Source organism: Xenopus laevis, chromosome 4S (assembly GCF_017654675.1).
Source record: "Xenopus laevis strain J_2021 chromosome 4S, Xenopus_laevis_v10.1, whole genome shotgun sequence".
Classification (NCBI taxonomy): Eukaryota; Metazoa; Chordata; class Amphibia; order Anura; family Pipidae; genus Xenopus; species Xenopus laevis.
The window spans coordinates 94,593,937-94,614,500 of record NC_054378.1 but is presented as its reverse complement, the minus strand read 5'-3'; the positions used below and the strand labels follow the sequence as shown (position 1 = coordinate 94,614,500).

Sequence of the window (20,564 nt, the reverse complement as noted above, 5' to 3'; positions counted from 1 at the left end):
TTTTACTATTTCAAAGCTATGTTGAGCAGACTCTGACCACACCAGACTTAAAGTTCCACGTAGTAGTGCGCTAAGTATCTCCACAACTGAAGCATAGTTGGAAATAAACTTAGAATACCATGAAGTAAGACCTAAGAAAGCTCGTAAGGTCTGGAAATCAAATGGAGTAGGTGCTTGTGTAACAGCATTGACATGGTCAGGGTCAAGCAGTAATCCATCTTGTGAAATGATATGACCCAGAAATGACAGCTGAGTTTTCTGAAGTGGCATTTGGAAAGGTTCAGTTTCAGTCCTGCAGAATCAATGCATTTCAGAACCTTTTCCAGGTACTTGTCATGAAGATCCATAGTTGGACGTAGACAATTATATCATCCAAGTAGCATTCTACACCAGGTATGCCATGGAGTATAGAAGACATCAGTCTTTGAAAACAACTCGGTGCTGAAGCCATTTCATAAGGTACACGATAGAACCGAAACAAACCATCATTGGTGATAAATGCAGTGAGGTCTCTGCTTTCCTCATGCAGTAATACTTGATAATAAGCACTCTGAAGATCCAGAGAAGAAAATAATAATTTTGCTCCTCGGAGTTCTGAACATATTTCCTCTATGTGTGGCATATTAGGTTCACGGAGATCAACACACAAACGAATACCTCCAGTTTTCTTCATTGTTAAAACAATTGGTGAACTCCATTCAGAGGATTAAGATTTTTCAATCACATCTTGCTCTACCAGTTTCTTTAAAGGAATTGTTCAGTTTAAAAATAAAAACTGGGTAAATAGATAGGCTGTGCAAAATAAAAAATGTTTCTAATATAGTTAGTTAGCCAAAAATGTAATGTATAAAGGCTGGAGTGATTTGATATATAACATGTCAGTCAGGACTCTACTTCCTGCTTTTCAGCTCTCTTGGTTTACACTGACTGGTTACCCTGGTTACCAGGCAGTAACCAATCAGAGACTTGAGGGAGAGCCACATGGGTCATAACTGTTGCTTTTGAATCTGAGCTGAATGCTGAGGATCAATTACAAACTCACTGAACAGAAATCTACCATGTGGCCCCCCTTCAAGTCGCTGACTAACTCAGTTATAGAGCTGAAAAGCAGGAAGTTGGATTCTGGCTGTTTTATTAGACATCTGTTCACTCCAGCCGTTATACATTACATTTTTGGCTAACTAATTATATTAGAAACAGTTTTTATTTTGCACAGCCTATCTATTTACACAGATTTTATTTTCACACTGAACTATTCCTTTAATTCCTGTGAGACAGTCTCCCTTATAGAGTAGGGCAATCTGGCGTACTGGTTTTACATCTGGTCTCAACTTAACTTTGTGTACAAAGTTCTTTGGACAACCCAGTGAAGTGTTGCTTTGTGGTGAAATTTTAGACACTGACTGTGTGGCAGGCACTGGTGCTGTAGTAATGAGACCATCAACTAATTGTAGGTTTAATGTAGCAAAGAGATCCCTCCAAGTATAGTAGTACCCTTATTCACAATGTAAAAGTCACATTTTGCAGTATTTGATTCAAATCGTACAGTCACTGGCAAGCAACCAAGCACAGGGATTGGATCCTTTAAGTAACTGACCAGTTTCAGGGCAGGTGCAACAATCGGATCTTTTGCAAAGTATTTCAAGAAAATATCCATTGGTAGTATAGAAAGAGCTGAACCTGTATCCAAGCATCAGGTTAATGGAGTGCCCCTTGTCAGCAGAAGCAGTACTGACATTGACAGTGCATATAAACTTGTCTGGAATAAATGTACCAGCTTTATCCACACTTAATACTGTAACATTTGTAGTAGTGACTTTATGACCATCTTTAGCAGAACTACGGCAGATCTTAGCAAAATGTCCTACTTTTGTGCAGTTGCGGCATCGTACAGCTTTTGCAGGACATGTAACATTATTTGCAGTGTGTGTTGAACCACAGCGAAAGCAGTACTTTTCTATTTGTATTTGCTGCACGTTTTTGCAGTGTAGGCAAATCCCTTTCCTTAGCACTGTATTTTGCCTGTGACTGTGCATTATTAGGCCACAGTGTTGAATTCACAGTCTGTACATTCCCAGCAGTTCCCTGACTGAGAGTTTTAGGGGCAAATTCACTAAGCCGCGAAGCGCCGAACGCTAGCGTTAATTCGCTAGCGTTTGGCATTTTCGCTACTGCGCAAATTCACTAACGAACGCTGGCGTAGTTTCGCTAGTGTTACTTCGCAACCTTACGCCAGGCGAAGTTTCGCTAGCGACGCAACTACGCAAGTTCACTAACTTGCGCAGTGTACTGAACGCTACCTTTTACGCTAGACTTCCTTCGCCACCTCAGACCTGGCGAAGCGCAATAGAGTATGTTTTCTACATGATGGCTGATAGGCTGAAAATGATCGAAAACTTTTTGGGGCTCCCCTTCCTCCCCCCTACATTTCCTGACTCATGGCAACTTACCTAGACAGTGGGCACATGTGTAGGGCAAAATAAAATTTTTATTTGCTGATTTGAAGGTTTTCTAGGCATTTGTAGTGCAGATACGTGTTCCTCCATTGAAATTTGAATTTCGCGCCGTATGCAAATTAGCCTTCGCTAGCGTAACTTCGCTTTATATAGCGAATCAACGCTAGTGCAACTTCGCAACCTTACGCTACCCCTGTGCGCAACTTCGGATTTTAGTGAATTTGCGGAGCCCTGGCGAAACTACGCCTGGCGAAGTGCGGCGAAGTGCGGCGAAGTTGCGCCTGGCGCAACTTCGCATCTTAGTGAATTTGCCCCTTAGCCTCTGTCACTGCTGTTTCAATTTGGCTAGCAACTGTAATAGCCTTTGCAAGGGTTAAATCCTGCTGTAGGAGCAGTCTCTCTCTAACGTGAGGTGAGTTTGTTTTTTCCACTATTTGGTCTCTTAGCATTTCATCTGTTAGATTCCCAAAGTCACAGGTAACAACCAGCTCTCTCAAAGCTGCTACAAATTGTTCTGTGGATTCCCCATTACGCTATTCATGTTGGCGGAATTTATATCTTTCCGCAACCACATTTACTCTTGGCACAAAAAAGTTCTTTATAGCAGTAAGTGCAGTTTCATAAGTATCATCAGGTAATGTAATGTATAGAATATATGCTGTCCCTCTGCTCCCAGGCAGTGAATAAGTAAAGCATGCTTTCTAGCAGCAGAAATCTCCCCTTGGTCAGCAGCAATAATGTCATTTTCAAACATACGGGTCAAGCAGTAAAAGGTATGGTAGGCTCACCAGGGTTTGGAAGAAAAGCTGCAGGCTGCTGCAGAGGTAGAAGAGCCATCCTGTTGCCAATTGTTATTTTTTGGTAGCCGATGATGAGAAAAGTAGAACAGTGCTTTTATTAGCAGGCTCTCATGCAGCCATTACACAACAGTAAGCTTAAACTCTAACACTCTCAACTGAATAGAAAGTCCTGTGTATGCACAGTACAAGTCCTGTGCACAGTGACACTGCAGGCCATTTGTATAAACACCACACCCCTCATACAGAAACATAGGGCATCAGACAGGTACTGTAGAAGTATTGTGCAATTACATTATGGCAAAGTTATAAGTAGCTTTCAAAGGCAATATTATGATATATGTAAAAAAAAGTTTAATTTCTGGTGTCAGTATCTCTTTATGGTTTCCCGGGCTTGTGTAGTGTAATGTATTTGCTGCAACATATACGTCCATTCAACTTTAATTTCCCGTGTATGCAAATTAGCCAACGCTAGCGCAACTTCGCTTCGCTTGGCACAGTAAGGCTAGCGCAACTTCGCCAGAGTTCAGCGCCCTGGACGCAACTTCAGATTTTAGTGAATTAGCGTTGTCCTGGCGAATCTACACCTGCCAAAGAGTTGCAATGTAAGCGAAGCCGGCGCTAGCGAATTTCCATAGGTTTGTGAATTTGCCCCATAGTCTTTCTCCAGGCACATTGTTCTCTCAGGCCCCTTGACATTTCCTCTGGCCATCTCTTAATCTCAGGCACCACAGGCCCCTTGGCTCTCTTACAGGCTCTTTTTCAAACACTGTGTTACAGTCATAGAAATCTCTTGACCACCACATATGTCCCATGAGCCTCTAGTGAGAATACTGTCCCAGAATTTTCATTACAAAGCACAGGACAATGCTTGTATTTTACAAATAACTTACAAACTCTGGAGAAGTTTGCTATCCAAAGTTCTGCTTAATCAGGTCTGGTCCTTTAGTTGTTTTGCACTAAATAATCACTGTATATATTCTAATGTGTGATCTATTGGATTGATATTCATAATGTTACAGTGCAGTCTGTGTGGTTGATCTTTTCAGTTAAGGTTGTGTCCCTACATACCTACTGTAGGTGGAAATGAATGAGAAATTACTTTGTGTGGCATAGGTCAAATGCAACTGATAAAATTCCCAGTGTTTTCTGTGTCTCTCTTCAGGACAGAGTGGCTTGGGAAAATCTACACTAGTGAACACACTCTTTAAATCCCAAGTGAGTCGAAAATCTGCAGGTTGGAGTCGGGATGACAAAATACCAAAAACAGTGGAGATTAAATCAATCAGCCATGGTAGGTTTTTTGTCTGGAATGAGAATGTGTTTGTGTAATCTATAAATCCATGGGAATTATTGAAGACTGGGATAATGGAAGAGGGAAACCAGGAATTCTGGCACTTCCAGAAGTTCTAGGGTTCAGCTAGGGAGTTGCATCAATAGGTGTTACAGAAGCATCATTATCGGTGTATCTTATGCTAGTTGCAATGGTCCTGGAATTCTGGGAAAAACATTGTGCATTGTGGTGATTTGTCTTGAACATCCCTATGATATTATCAGCCATATGACAGGGGCTCACCTCCACCTCCTGCCAGGAACAAGGTAGGCAAACATTGATATACAGTAGCTATCTCCTAATCAGGCATAGCTAAATCAGATGGTGCCATTAACAGGGGCATAATAATACAGTAATTAAACCCTGTGACTCCCAGGGGGCCCATGAGTGTATAAGGTCTAACTGGGTCCTAAATCACATTTAATTTCTGTTTGATAAAAAGATCATCTTACTGGGGTTATGGTGGTCCTTAAATATTTTGCTTTAGGGCTTGGTACACCAATGGTCATGTTGGGTGACCTAGCCACCCCTGTTACCCTAGCATTACTCTTAACACAAAGAGGGGTAAGTTATTATTATGGTGCATTGTGCTCCTTGTAGCAGATGCAGTAAGCTCCCGCAGCACATGGTGTTTAATTTGATGCACTGTCTAATAATAGGGGAAAAAAAAACTTTCTACTCTTATTTTTGGCAGTTATTGAAGAAGGAGGAGTAAAAATGAAGCTGACTGTAGTTGACACTCCAGGATTCGGGGACCAGATTAATAATGAAAACTGGTAAGTTTAAGCTTCAGTAGCTCTAAGTGCAGTTGATTACATTGCCTAAAACTGTTCCTACCTAAACAAGGGTTAATTGTAAATGTGTAAAGGTGCATTCACACTGGATATTGTTCTACAACTCGATTTTATTAAAAGCACTGTAACAGTTCACACTAAGGACTAGTAGTTTATGATAATGAGGTGGTTCCCATTTTTCATTCTTACAGAATTCATTTGTTTTATTATCGCACAAAGACAGGGGGGTGAGAAAGAATCTAAATGATAGCAATGATATGGCTGATTTTTCCACCCCCAATTTAATGAACTCATTTGCATTTTAGATGAGCCCATTTGTAACTGGAGGTGATTATGCTTTGCTCTACCCTTTGCATGCCCAGGTCATTGGCTGCAGGGTATTGTAAATGGGGGTCTGACAAACCCTCTTTTTGCACTGCACCTAAACGCTCCATTAGGTTTTGCATTACCCCTTCCCCCACTGGTTAAAACAGACGCCAAAATGCATTTCTGAAAACCACAGGCTATGGGGAAGCGAAGGTAGGTAATAAAGAAGAGTTCTGCTAATTTTATAGGCAAGTCTGTAGGTTCAAACCTATGGGACTGAATTTAACTGAAATTAACGACTTTGTCATTGTTTATCTAATGAAGCATTTTTCTAAATAACCTCACAGTATTCACCCAAGAGAATTTACAACACCAGCAAACTAAGTCCCTTGGGCCATTTGTACATTGGAAACAGCCAAATTATTTTAACCACAAACACCAACAAATTAAAGGCCCCTTTATTGTCATATTTTCAAGTAACTATCTCCTGGCAAGGGCCTGTGCTGGCACGATGCTGACACTGGCACAGACAGGGGAACACAGAAAAGTATATAAGACAAAGTAAATAAAATGTCTCTGAATAGATGAAATGGGAGTCAAGCTTTGTTGTGTGGTGAAGTATTTCAATGTTGTCATACTTCAGCCTTGGGACTGAGAGATTATGTGATGTGAATACATAAACTGTCCAACAATAATCACACATGTGCCAATTTGGCCAAACATGAACAACCTGAGGCCCTTTGTTTAGGGCTAAGTGCTGTACCGACCCACAGCACTGCACAATATATAAAAGTACACAAAGGGAGGACAAGTAACATAATAAATACAATAAATATACACAAAGTACACAGAGCTTAAGTGCCATGTGATAAGAGAGACAGTAGGAAGGAGGTCCATGCCCCATTGAGCTTACAATCTAAGGGCTATTCCACACGGGGAGATAGCCACGCGTTTGCGGTCGCGGCGACAAAGTGCCGCGCCAGTCGCCGCGACCGGCGCAGGCGACAGTTTTGTATGGGCGCCTATGTAAAAACGCCTGTGCTAACCACACGAGGCGATGCGCTTTTCAACAGTCGCCTGAAAATGCCTGGCGAGGCATTTTCAGGCGACTGTTGAAAAGCGCATCGCCTCGTGTGGTTAGCACAGGCGTTTTTACATAGGCGCCCATACAAAACTGTCGCCTGCGCCGGTCGCGGCGACTGGCGCGGCGCTTTGTCGCCGCGACCGCAAACGCGTGGCTATCTCCCCGTGTGGACTAGCCCTTAGTGTGTGTGTTTTCATCCTGTTTCACTTTGCAGTTGGGAACCTATTGAAAAATTTGTCAGTGAGCAGTATGAAAAGTTCCTTAAGGAGGAGGTGAATATAGCCAGGAAGAAACGTATCCCAGACACACGTGTGCACTGCTGCCTCTACTTCATATCTCCCACAGGACACTCGTAAGTTACAAATTTAGACGTTTCTTTTCTCACTTTGCACCCAGCCCTGCCTGCTGGTGCAGTTAAAGGGCGGTAAGGAGAGGGCTACCTTGCACCCGCTGGCACTTTGCTTTGCACCTCATTATCCAGATTACTCGGGACCAGGGGTTTTCCTGAAAAAGGATCTTTCCGTGATTTGGATCTTCATACCTTAACGCGGTCCAGTCACCCAAAAAAAATATTCAAAATCCTATTTTATCACATTAGTCAAGCAAAATGGACTTTAATTACACTATATAAATTATTTGAATCTTGTTTCCTTCTGTCTGGGATTTCGTAACTATAGCAAGCAGACAGGAGCCATTTTGTGGACACTGATATTAAGGCAAGCCTTGCATCATCTCCGAATCTTGTTTGTGCACCAGAATGGGGGACCTGATGTCCATCCCCATGCCTTGGCTACACAATTAAATGGTAAAGAGAACAGGGGAATGTTGGGAGAGCTGTGACATCTAGGAAGTGCTGAATGGAAAGTGAAAGTAATTGTCTGCCCCGCCTCTATGTCTAAGGCATAGAGGAGGGGCAGACAATATTTGATTGACAGCTGAGATTTTTAAATGAGCTTACAACAGCTATAAATGCTTTAATAAAAAATAGAAATTGGATTTCATGCTTAATTTAAAAAGGACTTTAATGATACAGATTTTTGTGTCTGGGTGACAGGTCCACTTTAAGTCTACTAGAAAATCATGTAAACATTAAATAAACCTAATATGCTGGTTCTGCTTCCATTAAGGACTATTACATCTTAGTTGGGATCAAGTACAAGATACTGTTTTATTATTACAAAGAAATCGTTTTTTAACATTTGTATTGTTTCATTATAATAGAATCTATGGGAGACTTTCCGTAATTCAGAGCTTTCTGGATATCAGGTTTCCAGATGATGGATCCAATACCTGTATATACTGTCTCGAGTGCTTTTTAAAATGAACACTAAGTGCACACATTTTTGCCCCATTATGATCTAGCACGGGTATCCAGGGTATTAATAAATGAGATCCACAATTATTAATAACCTTTCCTGTTTTGCACTACTGTGAGTTTTAAGAAAGGGAATGCCTTTTTTTAATGAAAATATTAGGGATGCACCGAATCCACTATTTTGGATTCGGCCAAATTCCCGAATCCATCTTGGAAGATTTGGCGAATACCGAACTGAATTTGCATATGCAAATTAAGGGCGTGAAAGGAAAAAGTGGGAAAAATTGGTTTACTTCCTTGTTTTGTAACAAAAAGTCATGTGAAATCCCGCCCTCCCCACAATTTACATATGCAAATTAGGATTTGGTTCGGCCAGGCACAAGGATTCGGTCGAATCTGAACCCTGCTGAAAAAGGCCGAATCTTGGCCGAATCCCGAACCGAACCCTGGATTCGGTGCATCCCTAGAAAATATCCATACATGTTTTAATCTTGTTTAGAAATCTCAGCTCTCAATCATAAATTGATTGTTTAAAATTATTTTTTTGTATGTTTTTTGATGGTTCAACCTGTTGGATTGTCATAAAAAATCCTATGTCCCATCAATATATTTTTTATTATATTTTGTATTTATTTTTTTTAAAGGGCTTGATATAACTGAACATTTTTGGAATCTTTCTTGCAGCTTAAGACCTCTTGACCTCGAATTCATGAAGCACCTCAGTAAAGTTGTCAATATTATTCCTGTTATTGCCAAAGCAGACACCATGACACTGGAAGAGAAAATCGAGTTCAAGCAAAGAGTGAGTACTAGTGATGTGCAGGCTCGCCTCAAGTTTACTCTCATGTAGGGTGGTTGGGACCAATTTCTGCACAATGTTCTCAGGCAACCTTTAACTGCCCTGCTTCCACCTCCGCGCGCACCAGCGGGCCCCGCCACCTTCCATGATATTACAGCAGGCTGGTTCAGGCACAGGTATATAAACAAACAGGGGTGCTTACCAGTTTAGGGTCGGTGCGGGTGTTGCTGGACCAGGTTAGGTTTGGGTGGTGGTGGACTTGTAGTCGACTAACTAGTGAGTACTACCCCAATATCAATGCAGCTCAGTCGCTATAATAACCACAGAACTGAGTTCACATATTTTACCTCTCCATCTAGTGTTGATGTCATATTCTAATTATTCTAAGCCAGACCATCATAGGTGCAAAACCTCCTATCCTGAATATAAGCTGAAAGATAAGTATAATGAGTGTTGTAAAGGATCTTGAGTTGTGTTTAGGTACAGTTGTGAGAGTTACAGGTTTTCTTACAGAATATTAGGACGTATAATATACTTGTATTCACTGCTTCTCTATATTTTAGTTATTCAGTATTGAGTAAAATAGATCTAAATCTAAACTATAAAAGCTTTTATTAATGTTTTGGTGGCCGCAGGTTCGTAAGGAGCTAGAAGTGAATGGCATTGAATTTTACCCTCAAAAAGAGTTTGATGATGACTTGGAAGATAAAACAGAGAATGATAAAATACGTGTAAGTAAGATTTGGGGTTCTGGGAGCTACAATATTAGAAATAAAAAAAATGTTAATTGCCCAGACAAGCATGGGGGATTTATCAAACAAGTTGTTCATGTACATGTGTGTGTTCACCCACCAACTGGTTAGTTTTTGGAGTTAGGAGTATTTTGTAGCCTTTCTCTGTAGCATCTAACTGCTATATGGAAATAATAAAAGCTAAGAGCAGAGGTATATGAGCCAACTGCAAGCATTTTGTCTGCCATGTCATTTCCAGCTTGGTGTTTAGGTGGCAAATGCTTGAAATTGCCCCTCCATTGACCTGAACTGTGCCACTGCACTGGTGGGTCAGGCAATTATTGTTCAGAAACACTCACTGTGATGTTTCCAAGTGATAATCACCTCTAAGGACAGTTGCTATTTCTTGATAATAGTTTTGCCGTTTGACCACACAGGTGCAAAATGCTTGCAGTTACCTCATGTGCCAATGCCCTAAGACATGTGTCGTTTTTCAACCACACAATGTTTACAAAAAATCGAGCTACCCATAAATCTATGCCAGGGGTTAATTAACAATACAGGTAGACCTCTGTGGTGACTTCGGACTATATGGCTTAAATGAGCACTGTTATCATACAGGGTGGAGACAGTAAAGCATCTAAGTCACTCTGTCTTGCAGTGTTGGGGACCTGCATTTTACTCCAACCTGGGCACTACCTGCAAAGAGTTTGGTTGCCGTGTGAGTGGGTTTCCTCCGACGCTCCAAAAACATACAAATAGATTTATTTAAAACAAATGCTAGTAAGTGTTTGATAGGGATAGTTTGGTATAGTAACCCAAAGCATTCAATAAGCAGGCAGAATGTATAGGTCACCTGTAATAAAAACAAACATTTTATTAGTTGCTATGACTTACTGCACCTGGGCTGATTTAGTGGGAATCTACACCAGGGCAGGTACTTTGAAATTATAAATAAAATAATGGTATATGTTTAAAAAATTACTGTTTAAACCTTCTACAGTGTACTATTTGTCTTACTGTGTCTTTCTCTCTCCAGCAGGAAAGCATGCCCTTTGCTGTAGTTGGCAGTGACAAAGAATACCAAGTAAATGGAAAGCGTGTTTTGGGTCGTAAAACCCCCTGGGGCATTGTTGAAGGTAAGAGCCCTTAACCCATGCTATATAATTTTAAAAGGGAGATGGCATAGCTAATTTAACTGGAAAATATACCAAAGAGTGAAGGGTCATCTATTGTTTTTATACACAATTGTCTCAGTTAATAATCAGTTGTCCACTCAAGCCTTCTGTTCATAAGAAACCATTTTCGTAAACAGAAAATGTAACTAAAAGAAATCAGTGACTAATATGAATCTGTGCCCTGCCATAAAGGAAATCTATAAATGAGTTGCCTTTAATACCTTATTAAACAGGGTGATCATTTTGGTACAAAAATGGCAGAAATGACTTCTTTTGGCCACATAAATAAAAGCAAGTAGGAATTAAGGTATGGAGTCAATATACACAAGGATACATAAATTAAGGTTTTGCAAGATTTGTGTAAGAAATGAGGTTGCTGAATTCAAGATTATTTACAGTGGATGAAAAGGAATGTGATCAGTTTATATAATTATATAAGGACTCATAATAAAGAACATACTGGGTACTCATTTTTTATAGGCAAAGCAAGGCTATTCCAATATACATTTTTTCTTGTCTCAGACGAGATTCACTTTTACCTAAAACTTTTCTGTGATATAATGACATATTCTAAGCAATGTATGAACTTTGAACTCTTATATTCATACATATATTCTCACTTCTTAACCTTGGTAGGCTAAATAAGCCCTAAGAACTACATAACTGTTACAAAACTAAGACTTACAGCTGTATAAATAAAATGTAAACTAAAGGTGAAAAAATCAAATTTCCATTTAACTGGACATATTTATTTTCAGGTGTGAGTACAATATATTAAAGGGGAACTCCAGTTTCCAAACAAAAATTTGATAAAGAGGCCCACATAACACAGAAACCCCTCATTTATCCATCACAGTTACCTGTTTCTTCAAAATGTATGAATAAATACCATTTTCTATGCTGAAATCCAGCTGTTTAACAGTTCTTCTCTTTCTACATCATTTGAAATCCTGGCAGGGAAGGAGGGACTAAACACTGATGTTACAAATTGTAACATCAGTGGAACTACATAACCCACAATGCATTGCACTGTGATGTTCCTTTCCTTATTGAAATAATGTGAGCAAGGAATTGTGAGGTTTAGAGGATGCAGGCTAAGGACAGCTGTACGGAACGTATTTTAGGACAACCTCCAGCAAAATACCTGTCCTCCATTCGATGTCCTACGGCTTAGGAATGCCGCATCGGGAGCTTTTACCGTCACTCATCCTCCAAATCTGCTGTCATACCTCTGTCCTCTACCCTCCCTTCTCAGCTGTCAGCCATATCAACTCCGCCCTCAGCCCTCTGTCTTCCTCCCACAGTCCTCAGCCTTCCACCCTCATCGCAAGTGATGTTTAAAACGGGGTTTTTGCAAATATTTGGCACTGCTCGCAATGTAAAAAAATTACATATACTGTGAATGTTCACAAAACCCATGAGGAAGTTGAGGTCTGTAATCTGTCAAAAAGGACTCAAACATGGTCGCTAATATTCACAATTGTCTTTGCTAATGTTTTTTGTGCTAATGAAATGAAATTATATTCCCACATATGTATAGTTAATGCTTCTCCTCTGATTTACAGTCGAAAACCTGGCTCACTGTGAATTCTCTTTGCTACGGGACTTTGTTATCAGGTGAGTTGCTCTGTAAACCTATAGCTGTCAGTTGAGTGATTTTTATTCATTTCTTTTTATCATTTTATTTTTTTTACTTTATTCTAACCAAATCTCTTCACGTTTTCTGTTTCTGTAGTTTCTGTTATATTGTCCCCCCCAGCCCATTCCTAAGGCATTTCTCTCTCTTGCTTTGTTAAGATGCATTAATTCCAGTTGCGGACTATCCGAGTTGCAGTAGGGACTGCAAAAAAGAGTAACATGTCAATCATTAGCTGTCTGTTACGCTAAAAAAAACCTCATCATCAGTTCCACTTAATTTACAGGTGCCTCAAGGCTCTGTACTTGGTCCATTGTTATCAGGTGGGAACTAGGGATAGACAGAAGAGGCACCTGCCTAGGGTGCAATTATAGGCACATACCTTTTAAAGGGTCTTCTGCCTACCCCTAGTCCTTGTTCTCTCCCCCTCTGTCACTCTCCCCTCTCCTCTCCCTCTGTCTCTCCCCTCTCTATCACTGCTCTCCCCCACCCGCAATGTCAAGGCACACACACACACACATGGGGGGGTTGCTTAGGGAACCCGGCCCTGATTATTGTTCTATTTGTACACTTTGGATAGCTCATCCACTCATTTAAATATCATATGTATGCTGATGATATCCAAATATATTGATCAACGCCTTCATTAACAGCTGAAACTAAGGGGCCCATTTACTAACAATCAAATTGCGTTTTTTCCGAAGAATCTCAAAAAATTTGTGGTTTTCTTGTCTTTATAACAAGCTCTAAGAATCTTTAGATTTATTGTGTAAACATCACGAAAACCTCCAAAGCTTCACCAAGTATACTAGTATGAGTATACTCTTCTGCCTTCACCTGGAACAATTGTGTTGGCCTGGGTGCAGGCTCACATGGCTGATTTGGGCGCAAGAATGCATGTTTCTTCGCCAAAATCAGCCTTCTGTGTCTACACACAGGCCAACACAATGCAATTGTCAGGAGGCAGGAGACAATGCTAATGCCAGTGTAGGGACTGATTCTCGGACTTTATTTTAGCAGTCTGATTTTCAGCCCCACATGGCATTAGAGGCAGCTGTAATAATTGATACAATAGTTGCTAATATTACACAGACAAGTCTGAGAAATGTAACACATAGCATAGCAAATTGTAACTGTTCAGATTCTGTGCCTGAATTACTGAGCTGCCAGATTGAGGGATTACATTAAATTTTAATATTCAGTTTGGAAAAATAGTCAAAAATAAAACATAGAATACAACTGAAAAAAGTATTTATATCTTCTAATTATGCTTCTAGAATTCTCAATCTCATCCAAGAGAAAGAAGGGCCCCTACACTGCTTATCATGGCTTCCCATAAAGCAAAATATATCTTATAACTCCTTCTCATAACCAGGGGCGATTCTATTCCTGATTCTATTCCTGAGCCAACAGAAGTGACTCCTGCGATGCACCCCCCCCCGCCACTCCCCATTGCATACATTTGCAGAGAGAGCAATTGTACACTCTTCACTAGAAAAGCCAAATTTCTTGTATAAAAACTGGAAATTCGACTCTTAAAGTAACCAGGAGCATTTTTTGCCACATCACATAACTTGTGGTCTGCTGCTGCCCAAAACAAGTTTCTCAACTCACCTCAGGGCAACAATGGTTTCCCCATCGACAAAACAGTCTTAATATGTAATAAAAGGCACTACGTTTTCCCAGTATCAGTAATCCATAGCAACCAATAAGGAGTTTGATTTTAAACAGGTGACCAGTAATTGCTACCTCAGGATTGGTTGCTGTGGGTTACTGCTCCTGGGCAAACTAAGTGCCATTTATTACATAACCCCCTCGATGTTATGTTTTATTGTGCCTGTATGTCTGTCTTTCTCAGGACTCATCTCCAGGATCTCAAAGAAGTGACCCACAATATTCACTACGAAACTTACAGAGCCAAGCGTCTAAATGAAAATGGTGGTCTCCCTCCTGTCAGTGCTGAAAATGAAGAGTCACACGACAGCAACATATGAACCCCTGGTCTTTTTCATATCTCGATGTCTATCCCGGATCCTCACAGCAGTGTGTATTGCAGACACTTCAATTACTGTCCAGGGCCTTTTCCATCCTTGGGCTGCCTACACTTGGTGCCTCACCCGTTGGAACAACAATGTGGTCATAGTGCAGTTCATTATTGGTAGTTCTGATAACAGGCCTGGATTATATGGACTGCACAATATCACATACTAATAGGGAGAGAGCAGCATCTGGACAATACTGTGTTATTTATTACACTTTGTATAGAAAAAATTCCCACATTTTAGCCCTTGGAGGCTCATTGCCTTAAATGAGCACAATGTTGTCATTTAGTCAATTTATACTCAGCTATTTCCATGTGTAAGCAAATCATTTGTCTCTATTTGGCAGGACATGTGGGCTGACAGATACCATCATCCACAATTACAACCTACCTACCCATTAACTATATCACTGTCAGCTGCAAACACTAAAAAGGGTATATGATTCCAATATACAATCATACCAATCCTGCCATGCTTTGTAAAATACCTCTACTGCTTAGGAAGACGACTTCTGACTCCTTCCTGTGACACTGAAGCCTATTATCAATGAGTACGTTGATTTTATGATTATCAATTCATTTTGCACTTTGAATACCTATTCATTTTTTGATATGCACAATAGTTATTATATTGTAAAAAAAAAAGGGGGATTGTGCCATTCAGCATCAGCATTTTATTGGTGAAGTGGTGTAAAATGACCTTGGAGCTAAACAATAGGGAATTGTCATTGCAAAAAAAACAATACATTAGTGGGTGTTTAATAATTCATTATCAGAAATAGTATTGTTTTTTGGGGCCAGCACTGTGACTAAGCTGTTAGCATTGCTGCCTTGCATCATTGCAACCCAAACATTATCCACAAAGAGTTTGTATGTTCATTGGTTTCCTCCAGGTACTATTGATTAGATTCACTCAAATACAAAAGGATATTTTAATTGTATTGTTACCCACTCTGGAGGCAATTCAGCATGGCACACATGGCTGATTGGGCGCAAGAATGCAATTTCTTATGTTTCTTCGCCAAAATCAGCCTTGTGTGTCTGCACCAATGCCAACACAATGCAATTGTCAGGACTCGGAGGCAGGAGACAATGCTAATGCCAGTGTAGGGACTGATTCTCTGCCTTTATTTCAGCAGATTGATTTTCAGCCCCACATGGCATTAGCCTAGAGGCAGCTGTAATAATTGATACAATAGTAGCTAATATTACACAGACAAGTCTGAGAAATGTAACATATAGCGTAACTGTTCAGATTCTGTCTTTGCCTGGATTACTGAGCTGCCAGACCGAGGGAGGAACATTACATTTTAACATTCAGTTTGGAAAAATGGTCAAAAACAAAACATAGAATACAACTGAAAAAAGTATTTATATCTTCTAATTATGCTTCTAGAATTCTCAATCTCATTCCATGCAATCCAGCATGGAAGCCTAAAGTAAGTTTTCCCCCAAAATACAACTTTACACAATATATTTGAATATTTCATGAATAAAGTGTAATATTCCTCATCCTGACAAGGCTCCTCCAAAGTCACACATTCTGAGAGGCCTGTGGCAACTGGTTGTAACCAGGTTAGGGAGCATGTACCATTTAGTGATTTCTCCAAAAAATCATTCCAGTGATCCCCAACAACAGCATGGCTACATTTTTGCAGCATGAAAAAAAGTGAGGTTAGAAAATAATAACCACTTAATATCCAAGAACAACAGTGTATTTTTGAACTACGATACACTATTGATTTATTTGAATATTGAGGGCATGTTTTTTCTAGCAACAACAGTTCCCTATTAGTCGAGATTACTTATACGTAGATAGGTAGAATGATTTACAAATCTGTATCGTTGTTTGAAGGTGATTAGTTGCCTACAGAGCTGCTACAGCAAACTTCTTTTCTCAGCAATAGTAACCAACTATATACACTTAAACACGGCTCGGTGTCTTGTCCTGGTACTTTGACCCTGAATAGTCTGTACTTTAAGATTAATATTAAGTAATAACCATCCTTTTACCAAATGTATTTCTTGCGCCACCTTACATTATATACAAGGAGATGCAATATGTTTAGACAGTCGTAATCTCACTTATTGAAGCAGTAACACAGTAATATATATATACACAGAGAGGACATCTGAGTGTTGTCTCTTTAAAAATGTTTTGCTTCTGTAATGTAAACCATCATAGCTGGAGGTTTGTAGTGTTGGTCCGCTTTTTGGTTCTGCCTTTTTTTCAGATTTGGCTTCCAGAAGTCTTCCAACCAGTCCCTTCCTCATTCCCTCCTCACTCCCTATGGCTGCCATCTCCAAAGCATGTTTTCTGCATGCCTGCCAATTCCGCTGCATAATTCCTACCCACTTCTATGCCATAAAGGTAAATGAGGCAATGTGAAACACAAGCTTCTTTCCCTTCATGATGCCCGAGAGAACTTAGGCAGGATGTAGCCAGACAACTTTAAACAACAAAGAAGTAAACATTCTGAGCCAACTATGGAAGGTAGGGTAAGACAACTGAAAGCACAAATTCTCTTAACGTTATACTTACTAATATATTAACTCACCCATCTCTCACAGACATGGTTACTAGGAAACTTCCTATAAAGGTTTTGTTGGATATAATTGAAGTGATTCAGCTGTTTTTACATTTATCAAGGCCGAATAATAAGAAAATGCTTATGACCAGCTTCTCATGTAACACATATCTCATCATCCTATGACCCCATTATAAATAGAATTAGTGCAGGGGTAGGCAGCTTGGAGCACTTCAGTTCCTGCTCAATTTCCAGTTTCCTGCTAGGAATTGTATTTATTTTGTACTTGACGCTTTGCTAAATATTTAAGATGGTAGATCATAAACCTCAAAAATACACATTATTTACTTTTTGTTACTATTTGCCAATTCGATAAAATATGTTATTTGATATCTGTGCAGATTGACCGCTTGATGTGCAGTACACGGCTAAAATGTAAATCGCCTGGAGGCAGGCACACGGAGTGATTCATTTTCCAAAGTCGTCTGAAGTTTCCTCGTGAGGCAATTACGGGCGACTTTGGAAAACTAATCGTTCCATGTGCCTGACCACAGGCGATTTACATTTTAGCCAGGGGAAGGCAGTTGAAGGCAGATCGGGAAGATTAATCACCACGAAGAAGAGGAGATTTATCACCTGGTGATTAATCTCCCAGAATCTCCCCGTGTGGCCAGACCCTTAGGTCACAATCAGTTATCAGGTATTACACCAATCCCACATTTCCATATAATGACATGGGTAACACATAATTTTCTAAGAGACAATAAAAGGTGACCCACCTAACTGTTGTAAGGTGAAATCTACAATTACTCTTTAATTATTAGGGGATCCTGGGTACTGTAGTTTGAAACAACTAGAGGACCCAGACATCCATATTGGATTTATGTATAAGGAGGTTCTAATGGCGGTGGAAACATTGGCATTTATTTGGAGTTCTGTGGCAGAGGCTTATTTTTATGTATATCACTAGAATGTCTTAATTTTCCAACCCATGGCCAATGCCCTCCTGTACCAGCTGTAATTCCATCATCTTGTTTAAACATGTTTTTTGTATGGACCATTTTTTATCTTTTTTACATATGTATTTTAAAACTTGTAGCAGTTGTTAATATTCTACTAATCAAGAAACATTCACCTGTTTAACCTAAACTAACGTGTACTAGAAAGGCTGTCCTGTTCTGTAATAAGTCTTATTAAACCTTTTAGGAATATACTAACACATAAACCCGGCATATCTCACGTCACAGAAATTACAGTTATCTTGTACAGACTGTCACTCAGCACTAATCCCTGTTACAATACTGTGTAATTGTTGTGTAACAGATAAGGAACACATTTTTAGAAAGAGAAGATATGATAACTGCAATAATATGTTTACTGATCAGGCCTGTTAACTGCATTCTCAGTCAGTTTGTAATGTTTGGTTCTGCACTCTTTGTGTTCTCAGTTTGCCAAATCAGTCAGCACTTGGTTCTTTATGTAACAGTAAATGATGTGTGCACAGTAAACAACTCTATGTCCACTCAATCTTTCAGATGCCTCTTGTGTGTGGATTTATTGCTTATTAATATCGCAGCTTTCCTATGGACTACTTAGAGATTTACAAACTGTGTCCAAGAAGCAGTTGTACTACAAGCACAGCATCAAGAACAGGCAAAGGGGTATGTCAATCATACCCTGGGCAGGTCCATTTCAAAGCGATGAGGAGCACCAACATGGGTTCTGAGATGTTTCAATCATTGGAGCTACTGCACTGCCCTTTCCTTCACCTTTAGACATTTATTTTTGAGATTTACATCCCCTTTAAACAAGGTGTCTTAAAGGAACAGTAACACTAACCAATTAAAGTGTTTTGAAGTAATGAAAATACCTGTTGACCTGCACTACTACTATAGTTCATATAAACAAGCTGCTGTGTAACAATGGTGTAAACTGAAAAAAGGCTATATGGCACAGGTTAAATAGTGGATAACAGATAACACCATTATGTTCTACAGAGCTTATCTGCTGTGTAATTTGAGCCTTATCTCATTTGAATGGCTGCCCCCATTGCTACACAGCAGTTTATTTATATAAACAATAGCAGTGTTTCTGAAGCAAACACAGCAGTTTTACCAGTGAAGAGAACACTGCATTATATTTTATTACTTTAAAACACTTTCATTTTTTATGTTACTGTTGCTTTAAGTTATCTATAAATAAACTAGGAATGCACCGAATCCCAGATTCGGTTTGGAATTTGACTGAATCTGGCTTTTTAACTGACTGCAAGAGTCTGGCTGAACTGAATCTGAACCCTATACAAAGAAAATAATTTGCAGGTTTGGATTTGGTTCAGTATTTGCCCAAACCCATCAAGTAGAATGTAGGGATTTGGCCAAATACTGAATTGGAAGGTTTGGTGCATCCCTAAAATAAACATAAAAAAAAGGGTGACCAGTATGTGAGCTCTCATGAATAAATACAAATCTGCAGCTACTGTAAATAAAGATCTTTTTCATTTGAGTGTTGCTGGGTAGCAGTGAATGTGTGGCTCTAGCTGATGTCTAGCTTCTCTCTAGCAATTGTGGCTCCAACACTAATTGTCACAGCAAATGCTCACTGACCCATTTTTCTAATGAAGCCCGAGCTGTAGATACAATTGCTACATTTTATAAAGGACTAACAGCAGTATTTACACAAGTATATTTGCCTTCTAGCTGCTGGAGGATTATGTCTTGATTATTTTCATCATAAGAGCAGTCAGAACTATTTTTGTATCTTATTATGCGCTTGCTGAATACAGGTGTGTGTGTTCTATATAAAAGGTATGCACTAAACACAAAAGGACACTTGTGAATGCAGTGCAGTGTGCAAAGTGCAAAATTCTGATGTTTTTAAGACACAGTATTGTGTTTCCCAAGAAATGCACACAATTACAGATTTACTCAAAATTTAATCCAGCAAAATTACATGAGATGTGTTAGCAAGTACAAAGGTGTTAGCAAATACAAAGGTGTTAGCAAGTACGTGTCTATTGCTAACACCTTCAGCACAAAAGCAGCAGTATAGACCAAGTGGCAGATCATTTCACTAATATGCCCAAATATTACTGATACGATCTACTCGATTTCTGTAATTTAATGTTAATGGTTCAAAGAATGTCGGGCTGAATGGTCGGCCCCCACACATTTTATCCTCACCAAATCTGGCCCTCGTTGCAAAAAGTTTGGGCACCACTGGTGTAGACTGTACATGGGATTCAGGTCCCAAATTCTAGTGCGTGAACTAGATTTTGGGATGATGCAAAGCTTTCATTAATAACAGTGTTCAAAAAATGGTGACTGTATTGGGGTGTGCAGGATGTTATGCCACAGGACTATTCAACTGCAGCATCAGTAAGCAGACCCCATAACAGAGTCAAACTAACAAACTGCAGGCACGGAATCAGTGCACCCTTCCTTTATATATGGATCTTTCCAAACCTGTAGAATAGAGAATTCTAATATTGCAGGGTATATTATGTCATGAAATGGTGAGAGCCCACTGTGTCTTATAATGCTGGGATCATTGTGCTAAATATTGCT

The 20,564-nt window shown here is 39.7% G+C and overlaps 1 protein-coding gene across 2 annotated transcripts in view; it reads left to right on the top strand.

Moving 5' to 3' along the window:
• Positions 1-18,532, top strand: part of LOC108715727 (neuronal-specific septin-3) — a 29,007-nt gene extending 10,475 nt beyond the window's left edge. Inside the window, exons 3-10 of one of the 2 annotated variants that reach the window (XM_041561590.1) lie at positions 4,419-4,547; positions 5,281-5,362; positions 6,985-7,122; positions 8,770-8,887; positions 9,520-9,615; positions 10,658-10,754; positions 12,359-12,410; positions 14,288-18,532. In XM_041561590.1, coding sequence (XP_041417524.1) covers positions 4,419-4,547; positions 5,281-5,362; positions 6,985-7,122; positions 8,770-8,887; positions 9,520-9,615; positions 10,658-10,754; positions 12,359-12,410; positions 14,288-14,423 — 848 coding nt within the window. In that variant the 3' untranslated portion in view covers positions 14,424-18,532. Of the gene's footprint in view, positions 1-4,418; positions 4,548-5,280; positions 5,363-6,984; positions 7,123-8,769; positions 8,888-9,519; positions 9,616-10,654; positions 10,755-12,358; positions 12,411-14,287 lie in introns of both variants that reach the window. The other variant, XM_018261143.2, reaches the window with a different exon arrangement.
• Positions 18,533-20,564: the final 2,032 nt, after the last annotated feature.